The 27033-nt window shown below is 55.6% G+C and overlaps 2 protein-coding genes across 6 annotated transcripts in view; both read right to left on the bottom strand.

Annotated features, from left to right (window-relative positions):
- Positions 1–561, bottom strand: part of MYOM3 (myomesin 3) — a 50079-nt gene extending 49518 nt beyond the window's left edge. Inside the window, exon 1 of the mRNA XM_084874832.1 lies at positions 407–561. The gene's annotated coding sequence lies outside the window, so the exon portion shown is untranslated. The remainder of the gene's footprint in view (positions 1–406) is intronic.
- Positions 562–6119: 5558 nt separating this feature from the next.
- On the bottom strand, positions 6120–21557 carry IL22RA1 (interleukin 22 receptor subunit alpha 1). 5 transcript variants are annotated; one of them, XM_084873894.1, is made up of 8 exons: positions 21447–21557; positions 18220–18352; positions 16860–17038; positions 14258–14433; positions 12676–12814; positions 8917–9038; positions 8456–8635; positions 6120–8350 (listed from the first exon to the last, which is right to left on the bottom strand). In XM_084873894.1, the coding sequence occupies exons 1-8, from the start codon at positions 21487–21489 to the stop codon at positions 7706–7708; spliced, it is 1617 nt and encodes a 538-aa protein (XP_084730020.1). In that variant the 5' UTR covers positions 21490–21557; the 3' UTR covers positions 6120–7705. The 5 variants fall into 5 exon arrangements, with proteins under 5 accessions (XP_084730020.1, XP_084730017.1, XP_084730018.1 ...); XM_084873891.1 differs by having other exon boundaries at positions 6120–8635; XM_084873892.1 differs by having other exon boundaries at positions 6120–8632.
- Between the last annotated feature and the right edge of the window lie 5476 nt (positions 21558–27033).

Genomic DNA, 27033 nt, shown 5'->3' with positions numbered 1-27033 from the left:
CCCCCCCTACACACACTCCCCCCACACCCCCTCACACACACCACCATCCCACCCCCCCTACACACACACCCCCCCACACCCCCTCACACACACCACCATTCCCTCTCCCATACACACCACCATCCCCACCCCCACACACACATCACACACACACACCCCACCATCCCCACCCCCACACACACATCACACACACACATCCCACACACACCACCCCCCCCCCCACACACACATCACACACACACATCACACCCCTACCCCCCCAACACCCCTCCACACACACATCCTTTACACTCCCCCCCCCCCCCCACACACACATACACACACCCACCACCACCATCCCCACACACCCACTTCCCAGTGAGAAGTGAGGGTCCTTCCCGCCCTGTCCCGCCCGGGAGGTGCTCACAGCAGCAGCCGGTCCACTTGGTAAGTCACTTGGGCGCCTCTGGGAGGAGAGTCCAGGGACGAGGGTGCCGGTGTCTTCTTGCCCTGGGCTCACGGGGCCGGGGGAGAGTGATCCCGGCGCCTGCACGGCCTTAAATATAGCAGCTGAGACAGTGATGACAATGGATGGGGACGGCGAGGGGGCGAGGGGGGGCTGCTCCCTCTGGCCAGCACAGCTCAGGCGGCAGCAACAGGTGGAGCTGTCCCCACCCACCGGCCCCTGGCAGCTCCTCCTCGCTCACTCGGCAGGGTCCCCCCGCCAACCCCAGCCCCCGTGAGAGTGGAAGGAAGGAGGAGCAGCTGGGTCTGGTCGTATGAAAGAGGATCAGGGGAGTCTCTCAGCTGCTGGAGTTCTGATCTGTTCTCCGCCCACTGACCGAGCCTTGGGGAAGACACCAGCTCCTCTGATCTGACTCCCCTTCTGAGAAATGGGGACAGTCAGACTGGGCACCCAGACTTCGTGAAGACAGAGGAAGGCACGTACTGAGACATCTTCACTGGCTAAAACGGAAGTATGTGGCTTTAAAAATATATATTGATTTCAGAGAGGAAGGGAAAGGGAAAGAGAGACAGAAACATCCATGATGAGAGAGAATCATTGATCTGTTTCCTCCTGCACGCCCCCCATTGGGGATCGAGCCCACAACCCAGGCATGTGCCCGGACTAGGAGTTGAACCATGACCTCCCGGTGCATAGGTCGATGCTCAACCACTGAGCCACACCAGCCGGGGTATGTGGCTTCTTGTCTCTCCAGCGCCCCCAGCAGCTCCTCGCCCAGCTCCTGTGCGGTCACGGTCATGTGAGTGCGGGGACGCGGCGCAGGCAGAGGGAGTGGGCGGCAGCTCTTCCTCACTGTCCGAATCCTCAGGCTCCCCGAGGGCCGCTGGGACCCTTCTTCCCCGCCTCCCTACACCGCTCCCTCAACCCCTTTCCCTCACATGGTCATGGCTGCCCTTCGCCAGGCCTGGTGGGCACTGAGAAGGCAGACGTGAGTAAGGTAAGACCATGATGTGGAGGCATCTAGACGGGCAGACAGGCAGCTACTCCTGAGTCAGGTCTCAGGGGATGACCAGGGCTGGGGAAGGCTGTCCTTGGCTCTGTCCTGGGTCTCTCAGGGGCCCAGCAACACTGTGCCTGTCACCCTGTCACCCTTCTTAGTGCCTTAGGGCTCTCATTAGAGAGAGGGGGGGAGAGAGAGAGAGTGAGAGAGAGAACACAAGTAATTTCTCAGCCAAAATCCAAAATCTCAGTCTCCTGCTCCACCGCCCTTTTTAACTTTTTATACTAAGTACTAGAGGCCTGGTGTGTGTGTGTGTGTGTGTGTGTGTGTGTGTGTATGTTCCTCAGCCTAGCCTGCACCCTCTCCAATCTGGGAACTCTTGAGCCAGTTGGACATCCCTCTCACAATCCAGGACTACTGGCTCCCAACCACTCACCTGCCTTCCTGATTGCCCCTAAATGCTTCTGCCTGCCAGCCTGATCATCCCCTAACCACTTCCCTGCCAGCTTGATTGATACTTAACTGCTCCTCTGCTGGCCTCATTGCCCCTAACTGTCCTCCCCTGCAGGCCTGGTTGCTCCCAGCTGTCCTCCCCTGCAGGCCTGGTCTCCCCGTCCCCCTCCCCCAACTGCCCTCCTCTGCCAGCCATCTTGTGGTGGCCATCTTATGTCCACATGGAGGCAGCCATCTTTGACCACATGGGGGTGGCCATCTTGTGTGATAGTGTGATGGTCAATTTGCATATTACTCTTTTATTAGACAGAATTGCATTTGTATTTGCTGCCAGTGTATATAAAATAATCATTGTTGTGAAATAGAAGTTCATGAAAATTTCTGTTAGGTAGATGTTAAGGACTGACCAAAGCCGAGGTTTGTGCAGCATGGCACCTGTTGTACAGGCTTCAGATTTAGCTCTCTTTGAAGGTTCACTGATTCGAGAAGAGCAGTTTAGAACACCTTCAAAGTTCATTTTACTACAGAAAGGAGCTCGCTCTCTGGGGTCTGCAGGGACTGGCACTTGAAGACACTCGCGTCAGCAGGGATCAGGCTGAGCATTCTGCAGACAGAACTGTCTCAGATCTGCAGCTGCGGGCAAACCTTCCCTTGGGGAGCCCGGCTCCGGCCGGACCTGGGGACCCACTTTCTTTATGGCAGCGACACTGGAGGAACCAGACCTGGTGAACACGAATGCGGGGCAGGTTGGTCGGCAGTGTGTCGCCAGTTGTGGGTCCAAGGGGCCAGCCAGCGGGGCAGCGACTCCAGCTGAAAGCCCCTTTCCAAGCATTTTCCCTCCCCCATGACGCGGTGTTAAGAGCGTCTTTTGGGGGGACCCTGGGCAGCTCTCTCCCGTCTTGTATTGAGCCAAACTAAGGCTTCCCAAGACCCACATGTAGACATTGGCTGGGAGGGTGGGGTGAGGGTGTACACACAGAAAAAAGGAGCTTGGAATTTGTCCTGCAGCCCTGATCCCCCCGTGGCAGCCTGGGGGGCGGGCCACCGCTTGCTAGCTGTGTGGCCGTGGGAAGTCGCTAGCCATCTCTGTACAGCGGGGCCCACGAATCCTGTCTTGCAATCTGATTGCAGAGATTCATCTAGGAAGCTGAAGCCTGAAGCACAGGTCTGGCGCCCAGGAGACTAGTGTCTGCAGAATGAGAGCCCCCTGACACCTGCATGGCTCCAGGGCCACTGAGAGCCTTCTCCTCCCCACCCGTCCGCTGACCCAACCCCAGGGATGCCCCCTCCTCACAGGAGGCCCTGGTGTGCCTGATGGTGAATGCAGCCAACCCTCAGGTCGTGAGGCTGAGTGGAGGTTAGACGTGGAGCATGCAAATCCCAGCTCTGGTACCTGTACTCACTCACAGACCTGGGCCTTATTTTTGGTTTTGTTTTGTTTTTTATTGACTTCAGAAAGGGAGAGGGAGAGAGAGATAGAAACATCAATGATGAGAGAGAATCATCCATCAGCTGCCTCCTGCTTGCCGCCTTCTGGGGGATCAAGCCTGAAACATGGGCATGTGCCCTGACCAGGAATCAAACCGTGACCTCCTGGTTCATAGGTAGACACTTAACCACTGAGCCACACTGGCCGGGCAAGGGCTTTGTTTCTTGGTAAATTGGAGGTAAGATCTAAGGCAGCAGGGAACTTGCCTGCCTGTCTTATGTGCTATATCCCTAACCCCAAGAGCTCTGGCTGTCATATAGCTGGGCCCTCGGTGTCTGCTTGTTTAAAGATGAATGGATGGATGAATGAAAGAATGAATGAATGAACAAACTCTTGTCTTGCAGAATGAGTGTGAGGTTACAATGTGTAAAATGTCTGCTATAGTCCGTGACCTATGGTTAGGTGAGGGTTAGGGTTAGGGTATATTCTTCAAAGCATTGCCTTCTTTCTCCCGCTCCCTTCTCTTCTTCTCCCTCATATTGCCTTCCCTGGGCTTATGCACATGTAGGGCAGTCCTCTGACCGCCACTTCACCTGCCAACCACGCCGAACCGCCTCACCATTTCCCCAGACAGCTGATGGCTCTCCCGTGGCCACGCGGAGAGCTGTCTGGCCCAGAGCTTCTCCCCACGACCTCCCTTATCCTGCACTCCCTCTGTCACTCCTGCACTTCAGGTTATTCCCGGTCACTGTGCTCCTCACACCTATAGATCAAATGGATCTCCCTCGTGCCCCTCCGTCTGCAGGGTGGGCAGGGGGAAGGAGCAGGGGGCTGGTCTCAGAGCTGTGTCCCATGTCCTGCCAGACGGGTGCCAGCAGGCGAGGCCGGGTTGTTGTTTTTTGTCTATCCCGCTTTCTGGAAGGAAGGGCCGGGACTGCAACAGGGAAAGCCTCGGTGTTGACATCTGGCCACAGCTTCCTGGTCCGGGCTGACACTCAGACGGGGAGGGGCCGGAGGGGCCTGGTCTCCGGGGACCCGGGAGGAGCTCCAGTCCCATCGGCCCCTCTTCTGCGGCTGAAAACTCAGGCCACCAACCCCTCTGTGACCCTGGGCTCCAGAGCTTGGGAGGCAGGGAGGGAGAAGGGTCTGCAGGCAGCACAGACTGAAATACCACCCAAGTAGCCCTACCCCCGTCCAGGGGGTACAATGGGGGTGACTCCAGGGAGGTGACTCGAGGCCATGGACAGGGAAACTGTTGTTATAAGGGTACTATGCCCTCAACAAGTCTGAGGTGAATCGCTAAGAATGCTTGTTAAAAATCCGGATTCCCCAGGAGCCATGGATTTAGCAGGAAGGAGTGTGTGTGTGTGGGGTGGGGGGGGGGTGGGGGGGGGAGAGGAAGGGGGAGGCAGGAGGTGTCAGTGGAGGGGAGACCAGGGAAGTTGTATTTTAATTAAGCTCCAGGGGATTCTCAAGATGAGGTAAGTTTAGGAAACAACCTGGGCAAGTCACCTCCCTGAGCAACATTTCCTCCTTTTGCAAATATCAATAATACACAATGAGTCATCACCTGCTGAAGCCTCCTCATCTCTGACCGCCACTGTTCCTCTCCTCCTGCTGGGCTCTGCCAGGCCTGGCGGCAGCTCAGAGAGTCCTGCTAATGGGTTCAGGGCCTGGGTCACTCAGGAATGCCCAGGTCCCAGCCCCACGCCCGGGGGGGGGCGGGGGGGCTGAGACACTGCCCTCTAGTGGTTTCGGCTGTAATTGCAGGCCTGGCTGTCTGCCTAGGAGACCAGAGACCTGTGGGTCGCAGCCTGCATGCAGCCTGTCCAGGGCGGGGTCCAGCCTGAAGAGGGTCACAGGTCTCCGTCATTCACCTCCCTCCCTCCGCAGGCACTCAGACTCCACCCTCAGGAGTCACGGAGTCCTTGTGGCATCTGTCCCTGGGAGGAGCGCACAGAGCTTTGTGGCCCTGTGGAGTGGAAGAGAGGTTTATGGCTTTTAATAAAAAACACCTCTCTGTTGCCCCCTCTCACCTACCTGGTGAGAGCCGTGCAGCTGAGAATCTGATGTTCATTACTTAACAAGGTGCGGACAGACAGCCTTGGGCCAAGGTCACCCCCAGCGACAGGAAGCAGCTTGTTTGCAGAGCGGGCAGAGGGGAGCACTCATTAATGTCCACTTAGTGGCTGCTGAGAGGAGAGTGGGCCCGGGGTGCTGGGGAGGGCGGCCCCCACCTCTCTTGGGGAGACATTGGGCCTGAACCGGCAACCCTGAAGTGTTAAATATTAATTACAAACAGATAAGGACACCACCACCTGGTGCTGGTCGCAGGAGGGGAGGGGGCGTGCCTGGGGCAGGGGGAGGAGGTCCTGCACACGCTCCAGAAGGTCACACCGAGGCGGCAGGAGGCCGGTCCTGCTCCTCAGAAACGTTCAGGCCCGGCTTTGGGACAGGAAGGTGACGGGGACCCCACGGGGCCCTCCCCTCCTTGTGGCTCATCCGCCAAGAATCCAAACGGGTGTGCGAAGTCCTTTCTCTCGGTGAGAACAGAAAGCACCAGGTTTGAGCCCCGACCGCGTCACAGGCTCCGTGGGGCCCCTGGGCGGGTCCATTCTCCGCTCGGGGCCTCAGTTTTGTTTTTTTCTTTTCTTTTTTCTTTCTTTCTTTTCTTTTTCTTTTTCTTTTTTTTTTTTTTTTTAATATATTTTATTGATTTTCCACAGAGAGGAAGGGAGAGGGGTAGAGAGCTAGAAACGTCGATGAGAGAGAAACATCGACCAGCTGCCTCCTGCACAACCTCTACCGGAGATGTGCCTGCAACCAATGTATGTGCCTTGACCAAAATCGAACCTGGGACCTTTCAGTCCGAAGACGGATGCTCAATCCACTGAGCCAAACCGGTTTCAGCGGCCTCAGTTTTCTCATCCGAGTTGCAAATGGCACAAAGGGTGTGCCGGCACCCCGCGAAAGCACAGAGCAAGGCCCTTTCCCCACATGAGCAGCCGCGGGAGGCGGGAGGGCGAGGCAGGCCTGGGGGCTCCACGCAAAGGGCCCCCCTGAGCATGCCGACACCCCCAAAACAGCTGCCACTTACTACCTCGGGAAGAAGGTTCCACTTGTCCCTGGACCCTGCTTCCGGAGGCCCCGAGATCCCTCCCATCCCTGGCTCCTCCCCAGACAGACCAGCTCCTCTGGCCGGGCCTGGAGCGATCCTGGAGGAAGCGGGATACAGTGAGAAAATGCCTGGTCTTAGCCAACATGACAGGAGCAGTGGGTCCTGTGCTGTCTGATTAAAAAAAAAAAAAAAAAAAATCACAGCAGGAAGTGGCTACCATTTATTGGGCTCTGCCCCCGAGCCAGACACTTTGACACACTTTACAGACGGAATTTAACTTCACCCTCACCACCACCCGTGCGGTAGGCGTTCCCATACCCATGTACCAAGGAGGAAACGGGGGTTTTGAGCGCTGACTCGTCTGCTTTCAGTCACCCGGGTGGTAAGTGGCGAGGCTGGAATTTGCACCCAGTCGGGCTGACCCCGAGGCCGAGTTTTCAAGGCGGTGAAGTCAGTGCTGCTGTTGGTTGTGTCTCCTCCAGGGGCCACGTGGGCCTGTTTCCTTTTCAGCCCTGCGCTCAGGATGGGGTCTGCAACTCCCTCCACGGAAGACCCTTCCTCCCGGGGTGGTGTGGAGGGGGACCTGCACTTCCCTCAGGCCCAGCCTCTAGCTAAGGAATGAAGCTGCAATGCTGGACTGCAGGCAGCAGCCCTGGCTGGGAGTGAGCCCCAGGCCGCACCCCGCCCTGGAGTCTTGCCGCCACCTCGGCAGAAGCACAGGTTGCTCCGGTTCTGCCCAGCCTGCTCCGGTTCTGCCCAGCCTGCTTCGAGGCCTCCGTCCCCAGCTCCTTCTCTCACCTTCTCTCACCTTCTCTCACCGGGAGTCAGAGGAGGCGGACCTCCCGCTCTGTCCGAGGAGACTCTGAAGCTGGCCAGGAGCGGGTGAGAAGGCGTAGGCACCTGGAGGACCTTGTGCCCAGCGTATGAGGGGCTGGGCCCCGGCCTCGGGAGTCCCCCTGCCTCGGGAGTCCCCCTGCGTTACCTCCCCGCACTGACGGTCCCGCCTGCCCTGCAGGGCTCTGCGTACGCACTCTTTGGCACACACACACGTTGGCACAGGCTGCGTGCCCGTCACTCCCCATCTGATGTCCTCACCGTGCCTTCCTGCTCCAGCGGTGGCCGGCCCACACCGCCCGCCTGCCCTCCCTCTGGCTCCCTCTGCGCCCCCACCGAGGCGGCTGGGCTGGGGGTGCCGGCCGCGGACGGACGTGAGGCTGGGCTGGGGGTGCCGGGGAAGCCCCAGGCCGTCCTGCTGTCCACTCAGGCCTCCCACTGCACGGTCAGGGCCAGGTCTCGGAAGAGGGAGTCCAGCTCTGTGGGCTGCTCCGGGGCTGAGGCCCCAGGGGCCACCACGCTCGTGGCCTCAGGCTCGGACCCGGGCCCATCGTCCTTGGGACACACGAGGGACTCCAGCAGCCCCCCGGGACGTGAAGCCTGGACCGTGGGACGACGCAGGAGGGAAGGGGTGTGCAGGGGGAGGGACGCCGGGCGGCCCTCAATCTGGACGGAGGCGAGGAGGGGCAGCTGGCCCTTCAGGTAGCCCGGAGCTCCCGGCTCCCCCTGCTGCGGCCCCGCAGTGCCGGGTGCTCTGTCCGTGTCAGCGCACAGGCGCTGGGGGAAGGACTTGGCCTCTGGGGGCCCCTCCCAGGCCCCGGGAGCCACCCCCTGCAGGGAGAGGCCTGCGGCTGGGGGCTCTCTCTGGAGCTGGCCCTTCGTCCGGAGGGGCTTGGGACTAGGGAGCGTCCCAGGAGTGGAGTCTTTGCCAGATGCTTCCATGCACACCCCGTAGGACGGCGGCCAGCTGTCCGGGGCGGCCTGGGGGGCGTAGGAAGAGACGGCCTGAGGAGTGTAGGACGGGGCTTTGGCCTCGGGGGTGGCTTGAGGTGTGTAGGCGGGGGGCCCAGCCTCAGGGGCAGCCTGGGGCGCGTAGGATGGCGGTGAGCCCGTCTGGGGAGGCAGCACCTGGGAGGGCTGCGGGAGGGAGAGGTCCGGCTGCCCCAGGTAGGTGACCTCAGGCCGGCTGTGCCGCCGCATGGCCCCCGTGGGCTCCTTGGGCGCAGACACCATGACTTGGGAGTACTGGCAGGGCTGGGCCAGGCCGCCGGGGCCGCTGAGGTCCAGGACGGGGACCAGCACGTGCTCCTGGATGAACCGCAGAGGCTGGAAGGTCAGGACATGCTGGACGTCCTGCTTGGGGAGAACAGCAGCCCCGTTAGGGCCCCGTCCAGCTCCCCGAGGGCGCTGGGGGGCGGGGGGTGGTCCCGTGGGGAGGCAGAGGCCAGAGCAGGGGCCGTCAGGGGCTTTTCAAGTGCATATCCCCAAGGGACCTGGCATGGAGGAGACACCCGGCCCACCTGGCCAGGCTCTTCATGGCGGAGGGAGAACTGAGGCCTCGTGTGCTGACCCCTGCATTTCAGAGAGATCTGCCCTGGTCCTCCCACCCTCCCCCTCCCGCCCCAGGTGATGCTCACCAGGGAGTTGGGGGGCTGGGGCGGCTTGGTGACGTATCTGTAGCTCAGGTAACAGAGCGCTGCGACCAGGAAGCCCATGGAGAAGAGGAAGGCCCCGGAGAGGGAGTAGGTCCATGTCGGGTCTGCAAAGAGGCCAGAAGGGGAGGGTGAGGCAGGGGAGGCTGGTCCATCCGAGCGGCAAGCAGAGCAGTGTGAGTGCCGAGCTCCCAGGCTTCCCCGCAGGCCGGGCCTGGGAGCCTCTGCTACAGGGAGGGTTGTAAGAGCACATGAGAGAGTCTCTTCCCCATCCCCGCCCCTCCTCACCCCTCTGAATATTCAGTTTGTCAACCCTGTTTTCCTGCTGTTTATAAATAGGATCTATGCTCCCACCAGGACAGATGTGCTTTTCATAACGAGCTGGGAGGCCCAGTTGGAATTCTGTTCTCAGGCTCCTTGGGGTACGGGTAGGATTAGGGTTAGGGTTAGGGGTTAGGGTTAGGATTAGGGTTAGGGTTAGGGTAGGATTAGGATTGGGGTTAGGGTTAGGGTTAGGGTTAGGGTTAGGGGTTAGGGTTAGGGTTAGGGTTAGGGTTAGGGTTAGGATTAGGGTTAGGGTTAGGGGTTAGGGTTAGGATTAGGGTTAGGGTTAGGGTTAGGGTTAGGGTTAGGGTTAGGATTAGGGTTGGGGTTAGGGTTAGGGTAGGATTAGGGTTGGGGTTAGGGTTAGGGTTAGGGTTAGGGTTAGGGTTAGGGGTTAGGGTTAGGATTAGGGTTAGGGTAGGATTAGGGTTGGGGTTAGGGTTAGGGCTAGGCCCCTGCCCACCGGCTGCAGCTCACAGCGCCAGGGCCTCGCATGGGTGAGGACGCCCCAGCCCAGAGGCCAAGCTCATCCAGGTCCCCGACCAATAGCCGCCTGGGCACCCTCCAGGCCGAGGCCTGGATGCCAGCGGTGTGTCTCCCCTGAGGAGGAAGGGCTCCGGAGAGAGCTGCCCAGAGGGGACACCGGCTCAGGCACTTCCACAGGGAACCTCGGGGTGTCCCAGAGGGGACACTGGCTCCAGGGGGACTTGTCCACTTGGACCGAAGGACCCCTCATCTTTGGGGAGGGCCACGCCAGAGCCAGGGCTGGGTGGGGGCATTCTGAAGCACCCCCTTTCTCCCTGCTCTGAGGACAGCCTGCCTCCCTGGTAGGGGAGGGGCCGTCCTCCCCACCCCCTTCCAAGCACAGGGCTGGGTATCGGGGACCACCTTGCTCAGGAGGACGCGGGGAGGCACTGCTCTTTGTAAAAGGGAAGAAAACAGCCCTGGCTGGTTTGGCTCAGTGGATAGAGCACCAGCCTGAGGACTGAAGGGTCCCAGGTTCGATTCTGGTCAAGGGCATGTGCCTTGGTTGCAGGCAAATCCCCAGTAGGGAGTATGCAGGAGGCAGCTGATCGATGTTTCTCTTTCATTGATGTTTCTAACTCTCTATCCCCCTCCCTTCTTCTCTGTAAAAAATCAATAAAATATATTTCAAAAAATAAAAATAAATAAAAGGGAAGGAAACAGACGCCTGAGGGCCTTCATGCTCTCCCTCCCCCCTCCCTCTCCCACTGTCCCGGCTCTGGGATGGGCCCAGCCCGGCAGGCCACACTTCCTGTCACCAGCCCAGGGGGGACCGGCGGGGGGCTTGGGAGGAAGACGTCATTGCAGCTTTTTGTTTAAAATGGGGATTGGCATTATCCACGGTCCTGACTCTTCAACGCACACTCTGTTCCCGCCCCGTGTGGCTCAGCTGGAGTGGCTGCACACCAGCTGCCCGTGACCTTGGCAGTCACAGTGAGCGCTAGCCCACCCTCGCTCCGCCCCCCGCCTGTGCTCCGCCGTACCCTGCCCGGCCACATGACACTCCCGGCACGCTCCAAGGAGAAGATCTGACCCGACCGTCTGTACGTGACGTGCCTCATGGAAAACCACTGTCCTGGTACCAGCACAGGACAGGGACATGGAACTTTCCACACGCCCTTTCACCCGCGAGGGGGCAGGAAGGAGGAATAGAAACAACACTAGCGGGTGGGGGGTGAGATGCCTGGCTCGGCCCCTGGAATGCAGAGTATCCTCCTCGCTGTCGCAGCCCTCTCTGCTCTCCCACGTAGGAGGGACAGCAGCTGGTGATCACTGAATTCTTAAACCTGCCATGCCCTGTGCGGGGTGCTCTACTTACGTCATCCCGTCAAACACAGAGAGCCAGGGAGATGCCCTGCTTACGTACTACCCTGTTTCCCCGAAAATAAGACAGTGTCTTATATTAATTTTTTCTCCCAAAGTTGCGCTAGGTCTTATTTTCGGAGGATGTCTTATTTTCGGGGAGACACGGTAGTATAACGAAGCTGAGTCTCAGAGAGGTTAAGCGACTTGACCAAGGTCACACAGCAATGCAGTGGGGAAGTCAGAATGGACATGCGTAACTCCAAAGCTCATCCTCACAGACCCAACATCAGGGTGCCTCAGTTTCCTCATCTGCGGAAGTTAGATGCGGAGTGAGGTGACCCCTAGAGTCCTTTCCAGCATCAAGACACCAGGATGTTGCGCTGTGACCGTCCCAGATGCCCTGAGAGGTAGATCCAGTGGAGAGTCTAGGCTCTGGGGGTAAGACAGGCCCAGGAGACGGGGTCAAGGGCAGGACGTAGCCCTCTGAAACGGCGGGCAGGGGAATAAGTGTGCGGCGGAGGCGATTAGCTGTGAACGGAATGGCTAAGGGGGTTGGAGCCAAATTCTATTCTGGTCTCCTGGGTGGCCCTGTCCCCAGGGAGGGCATGCCCCGGGCACGTGGCCAGTGCTGGCTGTCCCGCCGGGCAGTCTCCCCAGACACGCATGCTCCGCGGTGGAGAAATCAGGCTCCTGGGGCAACTGATGAGTTGAGTTTCCGCACAAAACTGAGGACAAGCACCGACCTGCGGCCGAGTCTCCCAGCTGCCGTCCTACCCTGGGGCCCCCGCAGGCAGCTCCTGGTTTATCGGGACAGAATCACAGGCTCATTCATCTACTAGTAAACCCGATGACTAAGGTGGCGCCTGGCTCTCTAGATCCAACCCCCTGCCCTCCCTTTAACCCTCCAAACTCGCTGCTCTGAGCATCACATTCCCATCCGTCTGTGAAAACAAGCAGCAGGAAGACGTCACCCGCTCATGAAGAGAGTCCGGTTCCGAGGTGCCAGAGGAAGGGAAGGGAGAGTGGGGCCATCGTGCCCAGCCAGTGACTCACCCCAGCACAACGGGGAGAGCGTGGCCTCCAGAAGGTTCTATCCCTCGGCACCTGTCGGGCAAGCGACTTAACCACTCTGGCCCCACCTCCCCCTCTGTCAAATGAGGGCCCTGTCAGGGCTGCGCTTGGTCGGGCCTGAGCCCTGGTTAGCTCGGCACAGATGCGAGCTCTCACTGCTCTTGTTATGATTTGACCCTGGCAGATATGGAGGGACCTTTTTATCTCCTCTGCGCTCCCCCTGCAGATAATCTCCCAGGGCCCGTCGCCGGGGTTAACACTGAGGCGCCGTTGCTGTGCCAGGGTGCACACTAAGCAGGCCGGAGAGAGGAAATCCGGACCCAGGCTGAAGCGAGGAGATTAAACACGGGCCCGTGATAACCATCAGCTACTGCGTTTGTGGACAAACAAAGACGGACTTTAATAACCACCCTTCGCAGCTTCTGAGGGCACTGCCCGCCGCGCCTTGGTTACAGGGAGGAAAGCGCAGTCAGGACTTGAACCAGGAGCCCCGCCTCCCTCGGCTGCAGCCACACTCACCCGGCAGCGTCCTCACGCGGCACGTGTGGGGCGCACTCTCTTTGGACCAGGATGGGACAAGAATGGTGATGGTCCCCAGGAACTCCGTGTCGGGGGTCAGGCCGATGAACTCGTACTCTCTCTGCTTGCCTTCGAGGTGCTGGAATTGGCGGGGACCCAGCGTGACTCCTCTCATACACCCACCTTCCCGCCTCTGATCCACCCACCTTCCCGCGGAGCCCGGGTCGCCTACACGCTCACACCTCCGCCTGGGCCACTGCACTCAGTGCACGGGCACCAGCTCCCAAACCGGAAAGGGCACTCAGTCTGCCGGGCTCCGTCCCCATCCCCCTGCCTCCTGCTTTCTCCCCAAACCTAGTCAGTCACCACGCCCACGTGCTCTCACTCAGAAGAGTGTCTGGTACATAGTAAGCACTCAGTAAAGACTAGCTGCTGTTATCACCACTACCACCACTGTCACCAACATCATTACTGCCACCATCACCATTACCTGACCACAACCACCACCACCACCAGCATCATCACCATCACTGCTACCACTGCCACCATCACCACCACCATCTCCACCACCACCACCACCATCACCACCATAACTGCTACCACCACTACAATGACCACCTTACCACAACCATCATCATCACTACCATGACAACCACCACCACCACCACCACCATTACTGCTACCACTGCCACCATCACCACACCACCACCACCGCCACCACCACCACCACCACCATTACTGCGACCACTACCACCATAATCACTACCATGACCACCACTACCAGCAGCATCATTACCATCACTGCTACCACCACCACCACCACCACCACCAGCATCATCACCATCACTGCTATCACTACCACCATCATCACTAATATAACAACCATAACAACCATAACAACCACCACCACCACCACCACTGCTACCACCACTATCATGACCACCATTACCACAACCACGATCATCACTACCATGACCACCACCACCACTTTCACCACCACTACCTTGAGAACAGAAATAGTCAATGGAATTATGAGTTAGTGGCACATGCTAGGGGGAAATACCACATATTTTCTGAATACAAAAGGAAATAACTTGTGTATTGTTTGACAATTCATGCCCTTGCCTTGCATCTCTCAGTATTACAGATATAAGGCACTGCCTGTATCCAGTTCCCACAAACAGTGGAGAACCAGCCAAAAGAAATGCAGTGGTAGCAGCGGAGTCCAGCATTTCCGGAAGTGGACACCTGAGGGTGTTAATCAAGGTTGTTCCCCAGCATGTTAGAAAACATTAGGCAAAAAGCTAAGAAAACCAATATCATGCAAAATAAAAGGTCAAATATGTTTGGGAGAAGTTGTGTCAAACACAAATGTGAACTGGGGTCTTGGGTGGCCAGGACTTGTCAGAGACTTTAGCGTGCTCCTGTGTACGTGACTCCGCTGAGGAGAGGCTGTGGACACGGGTTGGGAAATGCTAATTTATGTAACACATCTCCTTCCTCCTTAAAGCAATGGAGATCTAACTGAGAGGGAAGTGGGCAGGGAAGGACAGGGTGGCGCATGTAGTTGCCATGTATTTACCATTTGGTAGGTCTGGTTGATGTGGAGGTCTAAGCGGTAGAACAGGTCATGGAAGATCTCCTCCAGGGTCAGCCGGTGGCCATCCCTGGCCTGGAGGGGCGTGGAGGTGGGATGGACAATCATCTGGATGGATCTGACTGTGGGGATACAGGTCACATCAGGTGGCTTGATGGTAGCTGGCAAAAGGGAGAGAGAAGAAGGAAAAGAAAGAGATCGGAACCAGCCTGCAGTGCGTGAGGCTGCCCTGGAGGAGAAGTCTGCTTTCTGCTCCTCCCACACCAGCCCCAGCTATGCGTGACCTCCTAGCTCCTAGGTTGACCCCCAAACAGGAGAGAAAAGAGCAATTCTGCAAGCACCTGGTATTTGGGTTTAAAGATGGCAAAAGGGTGACCAAGAGTCAGTAGGAAGATCTTGGGGAGAGGGACACTGGCCCCTAGGTGGTTGATCATGCCTTTGGCTCAGCACCCCTACATCCTGGGCCCTTCACCCCACCAAGAGTCTGTCTGGAGCACCCTTCCCCTTAACCCCCTGGCAGACAACTTTGGGGACTGATGATAGTTCAATGACATGTTTGGGGTGCCCAACATTATTGATTCAGCTCAATGGGCAGGCCTAAGACTTTAGTCTTTCTTCAGACAGACTTTCTAAATAGCCAAATGACCTTGACTGGTTTACAGACCCCTTTGGCAATTGAATGAATGAGATGGTTCTTCTCTCCTTTAAAATGGACATATCCAAAAAACTTGCCCTCAATTTTAGGGATTCATGGACTCCACTTTCCCTAAAGCTAACTTATGAAAGCCCTCAAGGGTCCATTGACCTCCAAGATCAAAACCATCTGAGCCAAAAGAATGTTCACTTGGTGTTCATAAAACTCAAAAACTGAGTTAAATGTCTTCAAAAGTGAATTAGGGAAGTAAGTTAGGGTACCTGTATAGAATGGATCCTTTTTAAAAAAATGTATTTTTTATTGATTTCAGAAAGAGCGAGAGAGAGAGAGAGAGAGAGAGAGAGAGAGAGAGAGAGAGAGAGAGAGAGAAGCATCAATGATGACAGAGAATCATTGATTGGCTACCTCCTGTACGCTTCCCACTGGGGATCAAGCCCACAACCCAGGCGTGTGCCCTGACTGGGAATCAAACTGTGACCTCCTGGTTCATAGGTTGACCCTCAACCACTGAGCAACACCAGGCCTAGAATGGATCATGTTTAGCAGTGAAATATAATGCTATGAAAAAATATTTAATGGGCATGAGCAAATAAATGCCCAGGATACCACTCTATGAAAACAAACAGCCAGATTACCAAGGAGTAGATACAGTTGTTAGCAACTACAGTTATATTTAAATGTTCAGATTATTTGGGGTTACTGTTATGTTTCTTTGTGTATTTCTATATTTTCAACAATTTCTATAATAAACATGTATTAATTGAACAAGATAAGAAAAGAACAAAATAGCTTGTTTAATTTTTTTAAAAAATATCTCTTTATTGATTTCAGAGAGGAAGGGAGAGGGAAAGAGAGATAGAAACATCAATGATGAGAGAGAATCATTGATTGGCTGCCTCCTCCATGCCCCCTAATGCAGGTCACCTACATGCCTGCAATCCAGGCATGTGCCCTTGACTGGAATCGAACCTGGGACCCTTCAGTCTGCAGGCTGATGCTCTATCCACTGAGCCAAACCAGCCAGGGCTAATTTTTTATTTTCTTAAACAAACCATGTGGTTGTTGAGTTAGTAAACATTATCACCTGCTTAACTAGCATGGGGAATTTGGCAATGCGTTTTCCTTCCTTCCTTTATTCCTTCCTTCTTTCATCAGTTTCAAATGGAGCATCTCCCATGTGCCAGGCACCCTGCTAAGTCTGGGAACCCGGTGAATTCCACGCCCACGCACACCCCCACGGAGCCACGTATCAGCGATGGAGGCCGGTGACATACAGGGAAGCAAAAAGGAACTGGAGATCGGGAGATGAGCCACGAAGACCACGAACAGCTGATGTCGATAGAGAACACCAGGCGGTGGCCTTGTAAAACCAGGGTGGGGGCAGGGAGTGGGGATGCTCACGTAGGAGGTGATGTGGAAGCTGAGATCAGACTCAGGATTGGAACAGAGTCAAAGGAGGAGCGTGGCCCTAACCGGTTTGGCTCAGTGGATAGAGTGTCAGCCTGCAGACTCAAGGGTCCCAGGTTCGATTCCGGTCAGGGGCATGTACATTGGTTGCAGGCACATCCCCAGTAGGGGGTGTCAGGAGGCAGCTGGTCGATGTTTCTGACTCTCTGTTCCTCTCCCTTCCTCTCTGTAAAAAATCAATAAAACATTAAACAAAAAAAAAAAAAAAAAGGAGGAGTGTGTGGGTGTGGGTGGGTGTGGGTGTGTGGGTGTGTGGGTGGGGTGTGGGGTGGGGTGGAGACCAAGTTCAGAGGCCTGAGGTGTCCTCGAGAGAAGGTGGAGTGGCCTGAACCAGGGGGTGTGGGATGGAGATGAGGATGAACAACCCCCGGGGGGTGTTCTCCATCGGGATCCCTTCCCTAAAAGCCACCTCCCCCGCAGCCCGGCTCCCACCCATGAAGGCAGAGCCCCGCTGGGCCCACTCACTGTGCTGCAGCGAGCTGAAGCGCTCGGTCATCTTGGTGGCGGACCGGCCCCCCGCGCCGGTGGCGGTCACCCTGGCGTAGTAGAGCTCCATGAGGCTGCCGGTCTCCGCGGTCAGGTTGCAGAATTTCCGGGTGATCCGCTGGCAGCCCTCCTTTGCCAGCCACGCTGGCTCCCCGTACCTGCGGGCCAGGGAGGGGCCGAGCACACCGGGCATGAATAGGCCTGGTGTCAAGCCTGTGGCTTATTAAGCATGATAACGCTATCTAATGTTTACTTAGCATGTTCTGTGTCCCAGGCCTTTTATGTGGATGATCTGTTAGTCCTTACATCGGTCCCGTGAGATCCAGACATTATTCTCGCTCCTTTTCAAATAAGGAAGCTGGGGCTTAGGAGTAAATTATGCCCAGGTGGTGGTTGTTGTTTTTAAAAAATATATATTTTATTGATTTTTTTTTTTTTTTTTTTTTTTTTTTTTTTTTTTTTTTTTTTTTACAGAGAGGAAGGGAGAGGGATAGAGCGTTAGAAACATCAATGAGAGAGAATCATTGATTGGTTGTCTCCTGTACACCTCCTACTGGGGATGTGCCCGCAACCAAGGTACATGCCTTTGACCGGAATCGAACCTGGGACCTTTCAGTCCGCAGGCCGACGCTCTATCCACTGAGCCAAACCGGTTAGGACGCCCAGGTGCTTGAAGCATGCTTGGGGGACGGGAGCAGGGGAGGATGGGGGTGGGTGGGCAGGATTTGAACCCAGCCAGTCTGAATCCACATCCTGGGCTCATTGTGACCATAACCCTTTGGGGCAGGCACTGTTACCCCACTTTACAGATGAGGGAACTGCGGCTCAGAGAGGGGGAGTGACTAGCCACAGGATGAAGTGGCAGGACCAGGAATGAAAGCTGGGTTTGCAGACCCTGAGCCCATGCCAACCTGCCTTCCCTGTGGGGGACCGAGGGCATAGATACCAAGGGGTGGGCACAGTTTTGTGTTGGCTTAGTCTCACCAATAATAATAAAACAACTATTTGCGGGGCCCCAGTGTCCATGACTACCCACCTAACAACCATATGATGAAGATACTATTGCTATTCTTACTTTATGGATGGGGAAACTGAGACTTGGAGTGGTTACCCAATTGTCCAAGGTGATATAGGTGAGGGCTGGCATTCAAACCAGACCCATACTTTTAACCATTATTTCCTCCTCCCTCTGCAAAAGAATCCAAGAGCAGAGCTACACTGGGGGGCATAGCACCAGTCAGGGGTGGGGGAAGGGTGGGCAGGTGGAAGGGGGCGTTTTCCTGGGGGGGGCTGGTTTCAGAGCAGGGTCAGAAGAGGTCACGTTGGGAGGGAAGCCTACGTCTTATACTCGACGCTGTAGACTGTATCTGGGGCACTCTCCAGCCCGCTGTCCCAGGTCAGGATGTTTTCGAAGTTGCTGGACTGGAATGTCACCCGCTGGAGGAGATCTGAGGTGTCCTCAGCAATGTGAGCTGCAGGAAGGGGGAGCAGGGTGAGCAGAAGGCCGGTCCACCCCACCCGCCGCCCAGCACAAAGTGTCCAAGGAGGGGGAGTGAGAAACAGCACCCGCCCCCTCACCAGAGACTGCGCTCAGGGACCATCACTACTCTCTGTCATTTCTTAGTTTCTTTTATTTGTTTATTTATTTTTAAAATCTATTTTATTGATTTTTACAGAGAGGAAGGGAGAGGGATAGAGAATCAGAAACATCAATCAGCTACCTCCTGTACACCTCCCCCACTGGGGATGTGCCTGCAACCAAGGTACATGCCCCTTGACTGGAATCAAACTGGGGCCCTTCAGTCTGCAGGCCGACACTCTATTCACTGAGCCAAACCAGTAATTTTCGTTTTATTGAGCTATAAATTCACATTCCATAAGTCACCATTTAAAGTGCACAAGTGAGTGGTTTTTTAAATTATATTACAAAACCGTGCAACCATTACCACAATGAAATGCCAACCACTACCACTAGCACATCACCCTGTGTCCATTAGCAGTCTTCTCTCCATTCCTCCCCTATGCCATGCTTAGGCTACCACAAACCCGCTTCCTGCCTCTACGGATTTGCTATTTGGACTTTTTATATAAATAGTTATTCAGCACGTGGCCTTTGTGTCTGGCTTCTTTCACTTAGCACAATGTCTTTAAGTTTCATCCATGCTGTAGTGTGAATGCGTGCCGAGTAATATGCCATTGTATGGACATACCGTATTTTGCTTATCCATTCTTCATTTGATGGATGTTGGTGTTGTTTTCACTTTTTGGTTTTTGTGACTTACGCTGCTGCGAACATTTGTATACACATTTCCAAACGGGCATGTGTTTTTAGTTCTCTTGGGCTTTCAGCTGGAAGTGGAATAGCTGGGTCTGATGGTGACCCTATGTTTACGTTTTTGAAGAACTGCCAACCTGTTTTCCGAAGTGGCTGCACCATCTCACATCCCCACCAGCAACATCTGAGTGGTCCAGTTATTCCACATCCTTTCCAACACTTGTTGTTATTCTCATTTACTTCCTTTTTAAAAATATATCTTTATTTATTTCAGAGAGGAAGGGAGAGGGAAAGATAGAAAATAAATGAGGAGAATCATTGATCAGCTGCCTCCTGCACGCCCCCTACTAGGATCAGTTCTGCAACCCGGGCATGCGCCCTGACTGGGAATTGAACTCAGGACCCTTTGGTCCGCAGGCCTAGCCACTGAGCCAAACTGGCTAGGCTGCTCTCATTTGCTTCATGACACCACCTGAAGTTGGTATCTTCACTCATATTTTTAGAGATAATCAACTAAGACGTCTAAGAAATAACTTGCCCAAAGTCAGTAATTTCGATCAAAGATAAAGAAGATGTTTGTAAACTCCTGCCTTTCTGCTAGTCAAACCAATTCCTGTCTTCCTCCTATCTGCCTTCTTAGGAAGGCAAAGGCTCTATTGAAGTCAGAACATAATGTGGCTTCCAGTGGGGTGGTAAGGTCAAGGGCAGGAGGGAGAGAGGTTGGGATTTGAGGGGTGGGGGGCAGAGGAGCCTTAGCCTCCCGCAGTGAAGGGGTGGGGTCTGCAGCGGGAAGACGGCTCGTTGGAGTCAGTATCCTGTGGGCTGTTCGGGTGCTGAGGCTGGGGCAGGCTCAGGAGGCCATGGCCCCGTTGGGTGGAGTCTCCACCGCTGAGGAGGGAACTGAAGTTGGCTCCCTGAAATGGGGTGGCCGGGCCCCACTTTTAGGAGGTGTCAAGGGCTAACAAGTTCTCCCCTCTCCTCCCACCCCACTCATTCCCTTTCCTCCTCAAATGCATCCTCCGCTCCTCAGCCTGTGTCATGTCTACACTTCCCGGATGAAAGTCTACATTGTGAAATCCCGGGGAAACATGTGTTGCAGAGGCTGACAGACTGCAGATTTTATAAAAGAACGTTTGCACATTTTTATGAATAAATAATTTTATGTCAACCAGATGGGAAGCTGAGGAAAAACAAACAAACAAAGGCAATTCAACACGCTCTGGAATCAGCCCGAGAAAGCTGGGGTGAGCGAACCCGGGTCCCGGAATGACCTTACCAACCTCCCAGGGACTGCTTCCGCTGGGTTCCCTGTCTTAAAGGGCCAGGAGCCTCCATGGCTCCCAACCAGAACGGGTGGGGGTCTAAAGGAACACGTCTTGGTGTCTCTTGAGGATGCGTATCTTCCCAGCTTATCGAAGGCCCAGTGTGTTGGGCTGGGGTGATGGCAGGGAGAGAAGAGACTGGAGGGGCCGGGGCGGCAGCTGGGAGCACTGTGGGTCCCGTCAGCACTGGGTCCCGTCAGCACTGGGTCCCGTCAGCGCTGGCCGGGAAGCGCTGGCCCTTGGTGGGCCCATCCTGCTCTTGAACGGCAAGGCCTTGGCCAGGCCGTCTCCCCCTCCCCGGCAAGGACTATGCTTTTACTTCCTGAGAACGTTCCCTGAGTTTTATTAAGCTTCTTAGAGAGCAGACACACTCTAGGAATTCACGCTTCTGCCAGGAAGTTCTCCTTAATGACGAATCAAAACATCCACCAGTCCCGCCGGGCGGCTCAGTGGGCCCGAGAGTCGTCCTGTGCACCAAAAAGGGTTGCAGGTTCAATTCCCAGTCAGGGCACAGACTTAGGTTGTGGGTTTGATCCCCGGTTGAGGTGCATATGGAAGGCTTCTCTCTCACATTGATGCTTCTCTCTCTCTCCCTCTCGCTCCTTCTCTCTCTCAAATCAATAAAAACACATCCTTGGGTGAGGATTTTAAAAAAATCCACCCAATTGTATTTGAAAACTGTGCCCTTTCAGCCCCTTCGGAGAGGGCCAGGCGCTTTAGGACTTATCCATGCTGCGCCCTTGGCCACGGAGGGAGAAAATGCTCTTCCAACTCTATAGCAAGAAGGACTGGGAGAGGCCCCCTGGGGTGAGGAGGGAGGCAGGAGTTTGCCCACCCCGTCCCAGTGTGCAGCTCAGTCCCAGCAGAGAAGAAACTGAAACTGGCCGCCCTGGGCCAGGCAGGTGCAGGGAGATGCCCTGAGCACCGGCTCCCGGGGCAGGTGGGGGCCACGGGGCGATGGGCACTCACCGGCCAGGGATCCCGCAGCCAGGATGGTCAGTAGCGTCCTCATCGGGCAGCCGGGCACCCAACCCTCTTGGCCTCCCCTCCGGGCCAAGCGCCGCCGAGGGAGGCTGGGAAGCTTTGTTGCCCTGGCAGCTGGCTCCACCTGGCTCAGGGCTCAGGGCCCAGGGCCCAGGGCGGGGCCGGCGGGGAGGGTGGGGCCTGAGCAGTGGGGCGCGGGTACAAAGGTGCCTGGTGTGGGTGCTCCGGAATTCCAGGTCCTGGGTGGGAGTGAAGGGAGTTTCTTCCTCAGATGCAGAAAGCAGCGACGGTGACGGGCCGGCCTGTTTGTCTGGTCTGGTGGCTGATTCATCTCAGGACGACTCTTCAGTGGTTATCAGGGCGCTGAGAGGCAGGGAAGGCAGAGAGAATCCACGCCGCACGCCTTATCAGAGGGCAATTTGGCACCGGGTGACAAAAGCCTGGCACGCGTGCATGTTGCCCCAGTAGCCCCACTCCCAGGGGTTTTCCCTAAGGAAAAGAACTGGATCAGGGAGCAGCAAGCATATTCCAGAATGTTCCTGTGGCCAAGGCAAAGCTAGGACTCCTTGGCTTTGCTCTGGCAGGAGGCGTAGGCCGTCTGCTGCCCCCTGTGCCCCGTTGAAAGCAGGTCCCCGTGCAGGAGGATGGGGTGAGGGTCGCCTTGCTCCTAGGGAGGCTGCTGGCACCTAAGCCTTTAGGGTCTGGGATCTGCTAAAGGTCAGGGAGGAAGGTACAAAGCTCAGACTCCAGGAACTGTCCATTGTGCTAACGATGGGGGCAACATTGATGAGGGACCTGTGGTTTGGGACAATGGAGATTCCACCTGCTCACCCACACTATCCTTCTCCCCGGAGCCGTATCCACAGGGATTCACATGAAGTTCGTTGGGATGGGTGTTTAGGAAATAATTCTCTAAATAACTTAGGAACTATTTTCTCTTTCTCACTGGACCACAGGGAACATGGAAGGGGCCTGGACTCTGGTGAGGGTGGATATGGCCAGAGCCCTCTGGCCCTGGGGAGGGTTTGGCTGACCCCAGGGACCCGGCGGGCTGAGGCCAGTAGCAGGAGAGCTGGCTCCTGAGGGAGCCTCAGAGGGCCTGCCTTTCGGAAGCAGCAGGCTGTGACAGCCAGGGGTCTGCAGTGAAGTTTTCCTTCGCTGTGCTGTCATTGCTCTCTGTCAGCCCTCCCTCTTCGGTAAAGTTTGTTTGACAAAACAGCCAGATGTGAGCTGTGCTTTGGGAGAATTGAGGGTTGGCTTGTGCCAGTCACGTTCCGTAATTGTAGGAAACTACATTTCCCAGACTCCTTTGTCAAACTGCTTCCCGATAGGTTTGACCAATGGGACACATGAAGGAGCTGGAGGAGAGAAGGCAGGGTCCTTCTTCCCCTCTTTCTTTGCTTTGAGCGGCATCCCCAGCAATGGCTGTGTGTCCTCGGGAGCTCCGGCTCCCTCCAGCCAGGCTGCCACCAACGTCTTTCTGTCAGGTGGCCAGCTCCTGGTAACATCTCTTCTCCCAACCTCCACCCCATCTCCCCCAGTTTTGCCCTTTAGCTCAAGGGGCGGAGCAGACTCCTCCGTGGTTCATCAGCTCTTCCACCATCTGGGTAACCAACTCCCTGGTATTCACGTCCCTGGGTTTGGGAGACTGAGAGGTTTCTGTGCTCCTGAATGGACTGTGATGGGTGCAGGGCCTTTGGTGGCTTCCGGGACAAGGTGTGTGGGGAGATCATGGCCAGAGAAACAGGTTACAGAGGGAGAGGAGCAGTCGCCAGAGCCACCCTGGCCGCCTTGCAGAGAGGACGGATCTGTGGGACAGGAATCCTTCCTCGGGGATTCTCAGAAGCATGTGGAGAGAGGAGCTTGATGCTAGAACCAGCCTTCCAGTCGTTCTGAGGGACTGTGGCTATGTAAGAATGAGGAAAGAAGGACACCTGAATTGTTAAAGAACTTGGGGATACACAGATGTCATTTTTTCCTTTTTTTTTTTTTAAGAATATGTTTTTATTGATTTCAGAGAGGAATGGAGAGGGAGAGGTAGAAACATCAGGGGTGAGAGAGAATCATTGATCGGCTGTCTCCTGCACGCCACCCACTGGGGATTGAGCCCTAAACCTGAGCATGTGTTCTTTTTTCCTTTCTTTTTTCTTTTTCTTTCTTTTTTTAAAAAATATATTTAATTGATTTTTTTTCCCAGAGAGGAAGAGAGAGGAATAGAGGGTTAGAAACATCGATGAGAGAGAAACATCGATCAGCTGCCTCTTGCACATCCCCCGCTGGGGATGTGCCTGCAACCAAGGTACATGCCCTTGACCGGAATCGAACCTGGGACCTTTCAGTCCGCAGGCCGACGCTCTATCCACTGAGCCAAACCAGTTTCGGCAGGGCATGTGTTCTTGATCACAATCGAACCTCTTGTCTTGAGGGGGTGGCTGACTGGAAGACTGGCTGCTCTTGGTTGCTGGGGGTATGCAGGGAGAGGCGGTGACCATGGGGGGATGGTCCCTAGCCCACTTTATTCTCTGGTCTCTGAAACGCAACGGTGCTTGTCTCCCAGTGAGGGAGAGAAGGTTCTGGGTGCAAAGAGCACCCCTGTGCTTCTCCGTGCCCTCCACGTGGTGGGACGTAGAGAACTTACAGCATCGACAGGTGGAATTGGCCTTTGCAGCCGCAGATGCACCTGCTGCTTCTCCCTGGCGGGACGGCCAGGGAAATGCACCTGCTTTCTCTCTGATAAACTTCTCCAGCACGCACTGTGCTGTCCTGCCTCCCAGCCATGTACAAACTGTACCCGCTGCACAGAATAGCTGCTTCACCTCCTTTGTTGCCGCCTCGCTCTTGTTCCTTCTTCAGATCTCTTCTCGGATTCACTTCCTCCAGGAAGCCTGGCCTATGTGAGCCACTCACCTGGGTCGGTTAGGAGCCCTAGCTCCGTGCTCCTGTGGCCCCTAGCCTCCTTCATCCTAGTGTGTGTTGCACCATATTATCTTCCTCTCTCCCCTCTCCCCACCCCCCCCCCTTCCCTCGTTGGTTATGGGGACAAAGCATATGACTTGCTTTCCTTGACATCTCAGCACCCACCGCGAGCTGGCCCAGAGCAGGGACCTGGTAGTGTTTGCTGACTGGATGAGTGAGCTGGGGTGAGCTGGCCAGCTTCCATCTTGGCTGGGAACATCCCGAAGCTGCAGAAAAAGCACATCCTAAAATGACAGGTGCTCAGGAATGTGACCTGCTCCTGTCTCGTCTCTCTTTCAACACCCAGGGACTCCAGAACCGGTTCTGCAGAAGCAAGAGCACCCCCAGACAGTGGGGTGTGCTCTGGGGGACGGGGAGAGCGATGCTGTCTCTGTGGCCGTGGCCGGGGCCCAGCAGTGAGAGCGCTGACGGGGTCCCTGGGCGTTCAAGGATGGGAAGAGCGAGGAACGAAGCGTTGGCAGCCCACCCGTAGCCTCTTTTGGGAGAAAAGCCTGAGAATCAGACTCACTGTGGCGTCTCCAGGCCTGGGCCGGGCCGGTCAGGGACACTGCCTTGGTTGCTGCAGGTTGGGATCCTAGGTCTGTCCTTACCCTGCACCTGCCTCCACCTGACCTGGAGTAGGTCTTGTCCCCTCTCTGGGCCTTTGTTTCTCTGCCTGAAAAGGGCAGCTTGGCCTTGAAGCCCTGTAAGGGCCCTTGGAACCTGAACGGCCTCTGCTTCTATGTCACTTGGGATTGAAAAACCTCCCCCGACATCACAGAGTTCCCTTCGTGGCTGTTGTCGATGACACAGACTCACTCAGCAGTTACTGACTGCTTGCCATGTCAGCTCTCTCTCAGGGAAAGAATTCTTGAAGCTTATTACCCTGTTTCCCCGAAAATAAGACAGTGTCTTATATTAATTTTTGCTCCCAAAGATGCTCTAGGTCTTATTTTCAGGGAATGTCTTATTTTTCCTTAAAGAAGAATACAGTACACATTTATTGTTAAATGAAAATAAAGGAAATTTATTACTTGTATTCGGTACGGTAGTACGGTAGTTGTCAATACAAACCAGACACACTGTGAATCCTACAGTATCAAAAATTTACTCATTTATTCAATGACAATCATGTCATCATCTTCTGGAACATCATCATAACAATCCAATTCCTGAATTTCCTGGTGAATTTCTTGCGACTCCATTTCTTTCAGAATCAGTGGACCAAATCTCTCATGTTTAGCCTAGGGGGGGCCTTATTTTCGGGGGGATGCCTTATATTTCACTCAGAAGGAAACCTGTAAATAGGTCTTTTTTTCAGAGGATGTCTTATTTTCGGGGAAACACGATACATGCTTATAAAACCACTAAAGGCCACTTCTCCCCCAAACCCACTAGAGAGGCGGGAGGTGTGTGTGTGGGGAGGGTGGCGGGGGGGGGGGTTGACAATTAAGAGGGAGCTGTCACCTCTGTATCCTGTGGCATCACGTGACAAGGGGTGGGGCTCCCTGGGCTGGAATGGGTCCTGGCACCAACCAGTATCTCGTGAGTAACTGACTCATGGAACTGACTCACTCTTTTAGAGAGAGACGTAACTTCCCGCCTGTCCTCCCCTCACCCTCCCTTTATCATACTGTGCACACGGCAGTGAGCTCAAGGAAGAAGGTGGCAAGGAAAACAGTTACATCAGGGGATCAGGTGCTGTCGTGTGGCCCTCTACTGCCCCCTCCCTCACCATTTCCCTCACTGAGCAGCACCCATCCCCTCACCTCGGACCAGAAGCCGGACCAGAAGCCGGGCTGAGGAAGAGCAGCCATCCACATGCAGCAGGAACTTGAGCTCTGGGATGGGATCATCTCATGCAAGATCTCTGGCCCTCTTATAATTCCAGTTAGTCATATAACTGTGTAAGTGAGCCGCGGCCAGCTCCTTAGAGACTCCAATTCATATCCTTCCTTCCTTCCTTCTTCCCTCCCTCTCCTCCCTCCCTCTCTCCTTCCTTCCCAAGCTTCCACCCAGGCCAGGTGCTGGTGCCAGGAGCAAAACAGTCTCTTCCCTAAAGCAGTTCTCAGGATGTGACACCCATTACCCAAACCTCCCCTCTCCCAGCTGCCCTGTGCAATCGGCAGCCCTTGCCCCCTCTCTGTCCAGCAGCCGGCCACCAACAGGCCAAGAGAAGCTCAAAGGGCATCAGAGGGCAGGGGGGAGGCAGGCGGGGACCACCGGAAGAGGAATTGTGCCGTTTTCTGGAAAGGGCCTACTGCATGCGCATCCATTCAAGGGGGCAGCGCCCCAACAAGACCCAGGCTGTGATAGGCACGCAGTGTGAATTGGCGAGGTGCTTGGTTGTAAGTAACAGAAGGTCCTGGGAGATGGCTTAAAACCAGGATGCAGGGGAGCCCATGAGGATGGGGCCGCCACTGGGCCTCAGGAATGGACCAGAGCCAGGGCTTATCATCTCATCTCAGCAGCTGGTGTGGCGGCCTCATTCTTGTCTGCTCTGCACACTGGGTTTTCCCGTTCCCCGGAATGCAAACTGGGGCAGTGGGAGGCGGGAGCCTGTTCCGGGGCCAGCCCAGCGTGGGTCTAGCGCCTGCACTGGCACCAGTAAAAGGTG

This window comes from Pipistrellus hanaki (genome assembly GCF_964339955.1).
Source record: "Pipistrellus hanaki genome assembly, chromosome: 2".
Classification (NCBI taxonomy): Eukaryota; Metazoa; Chordata; class Mammalia; order Chiroptera; family Vespertilionidae; genus Pipistrellus; species Pipistrellus hanaki.
This window is presented reverse-complemented; position numbering and strand designations above follow the sequence as displayed.

What these genes read in the sequence shown, in the direction of transcription:
- IL22RA1 (XM_084873891.1), bottom strand. Translation starts at nt 21,489, where the DNA reads ATGAGGACGCTACTGACCATCCTGGCTGCGGGATCCCTGGCCG. An exon ending in GGCTGCGGGATCCCTGGCCG is followed by an intron (nt 18,353 to 21,446) that starts GTGAGTGCCCAT and finishes CCCTTCCTGCAG; the next exon opens with CTCACATTGCTGAGGACACC. An exon ending in TCAACCAGACCTACCAAATG is followed by an intron (nt 12,815 to 14,257) that starts GTAAATACATGG and finishes CGCCAATTCCAG; the next exon opens with CACCTCGAAGGCAAGCAGAG.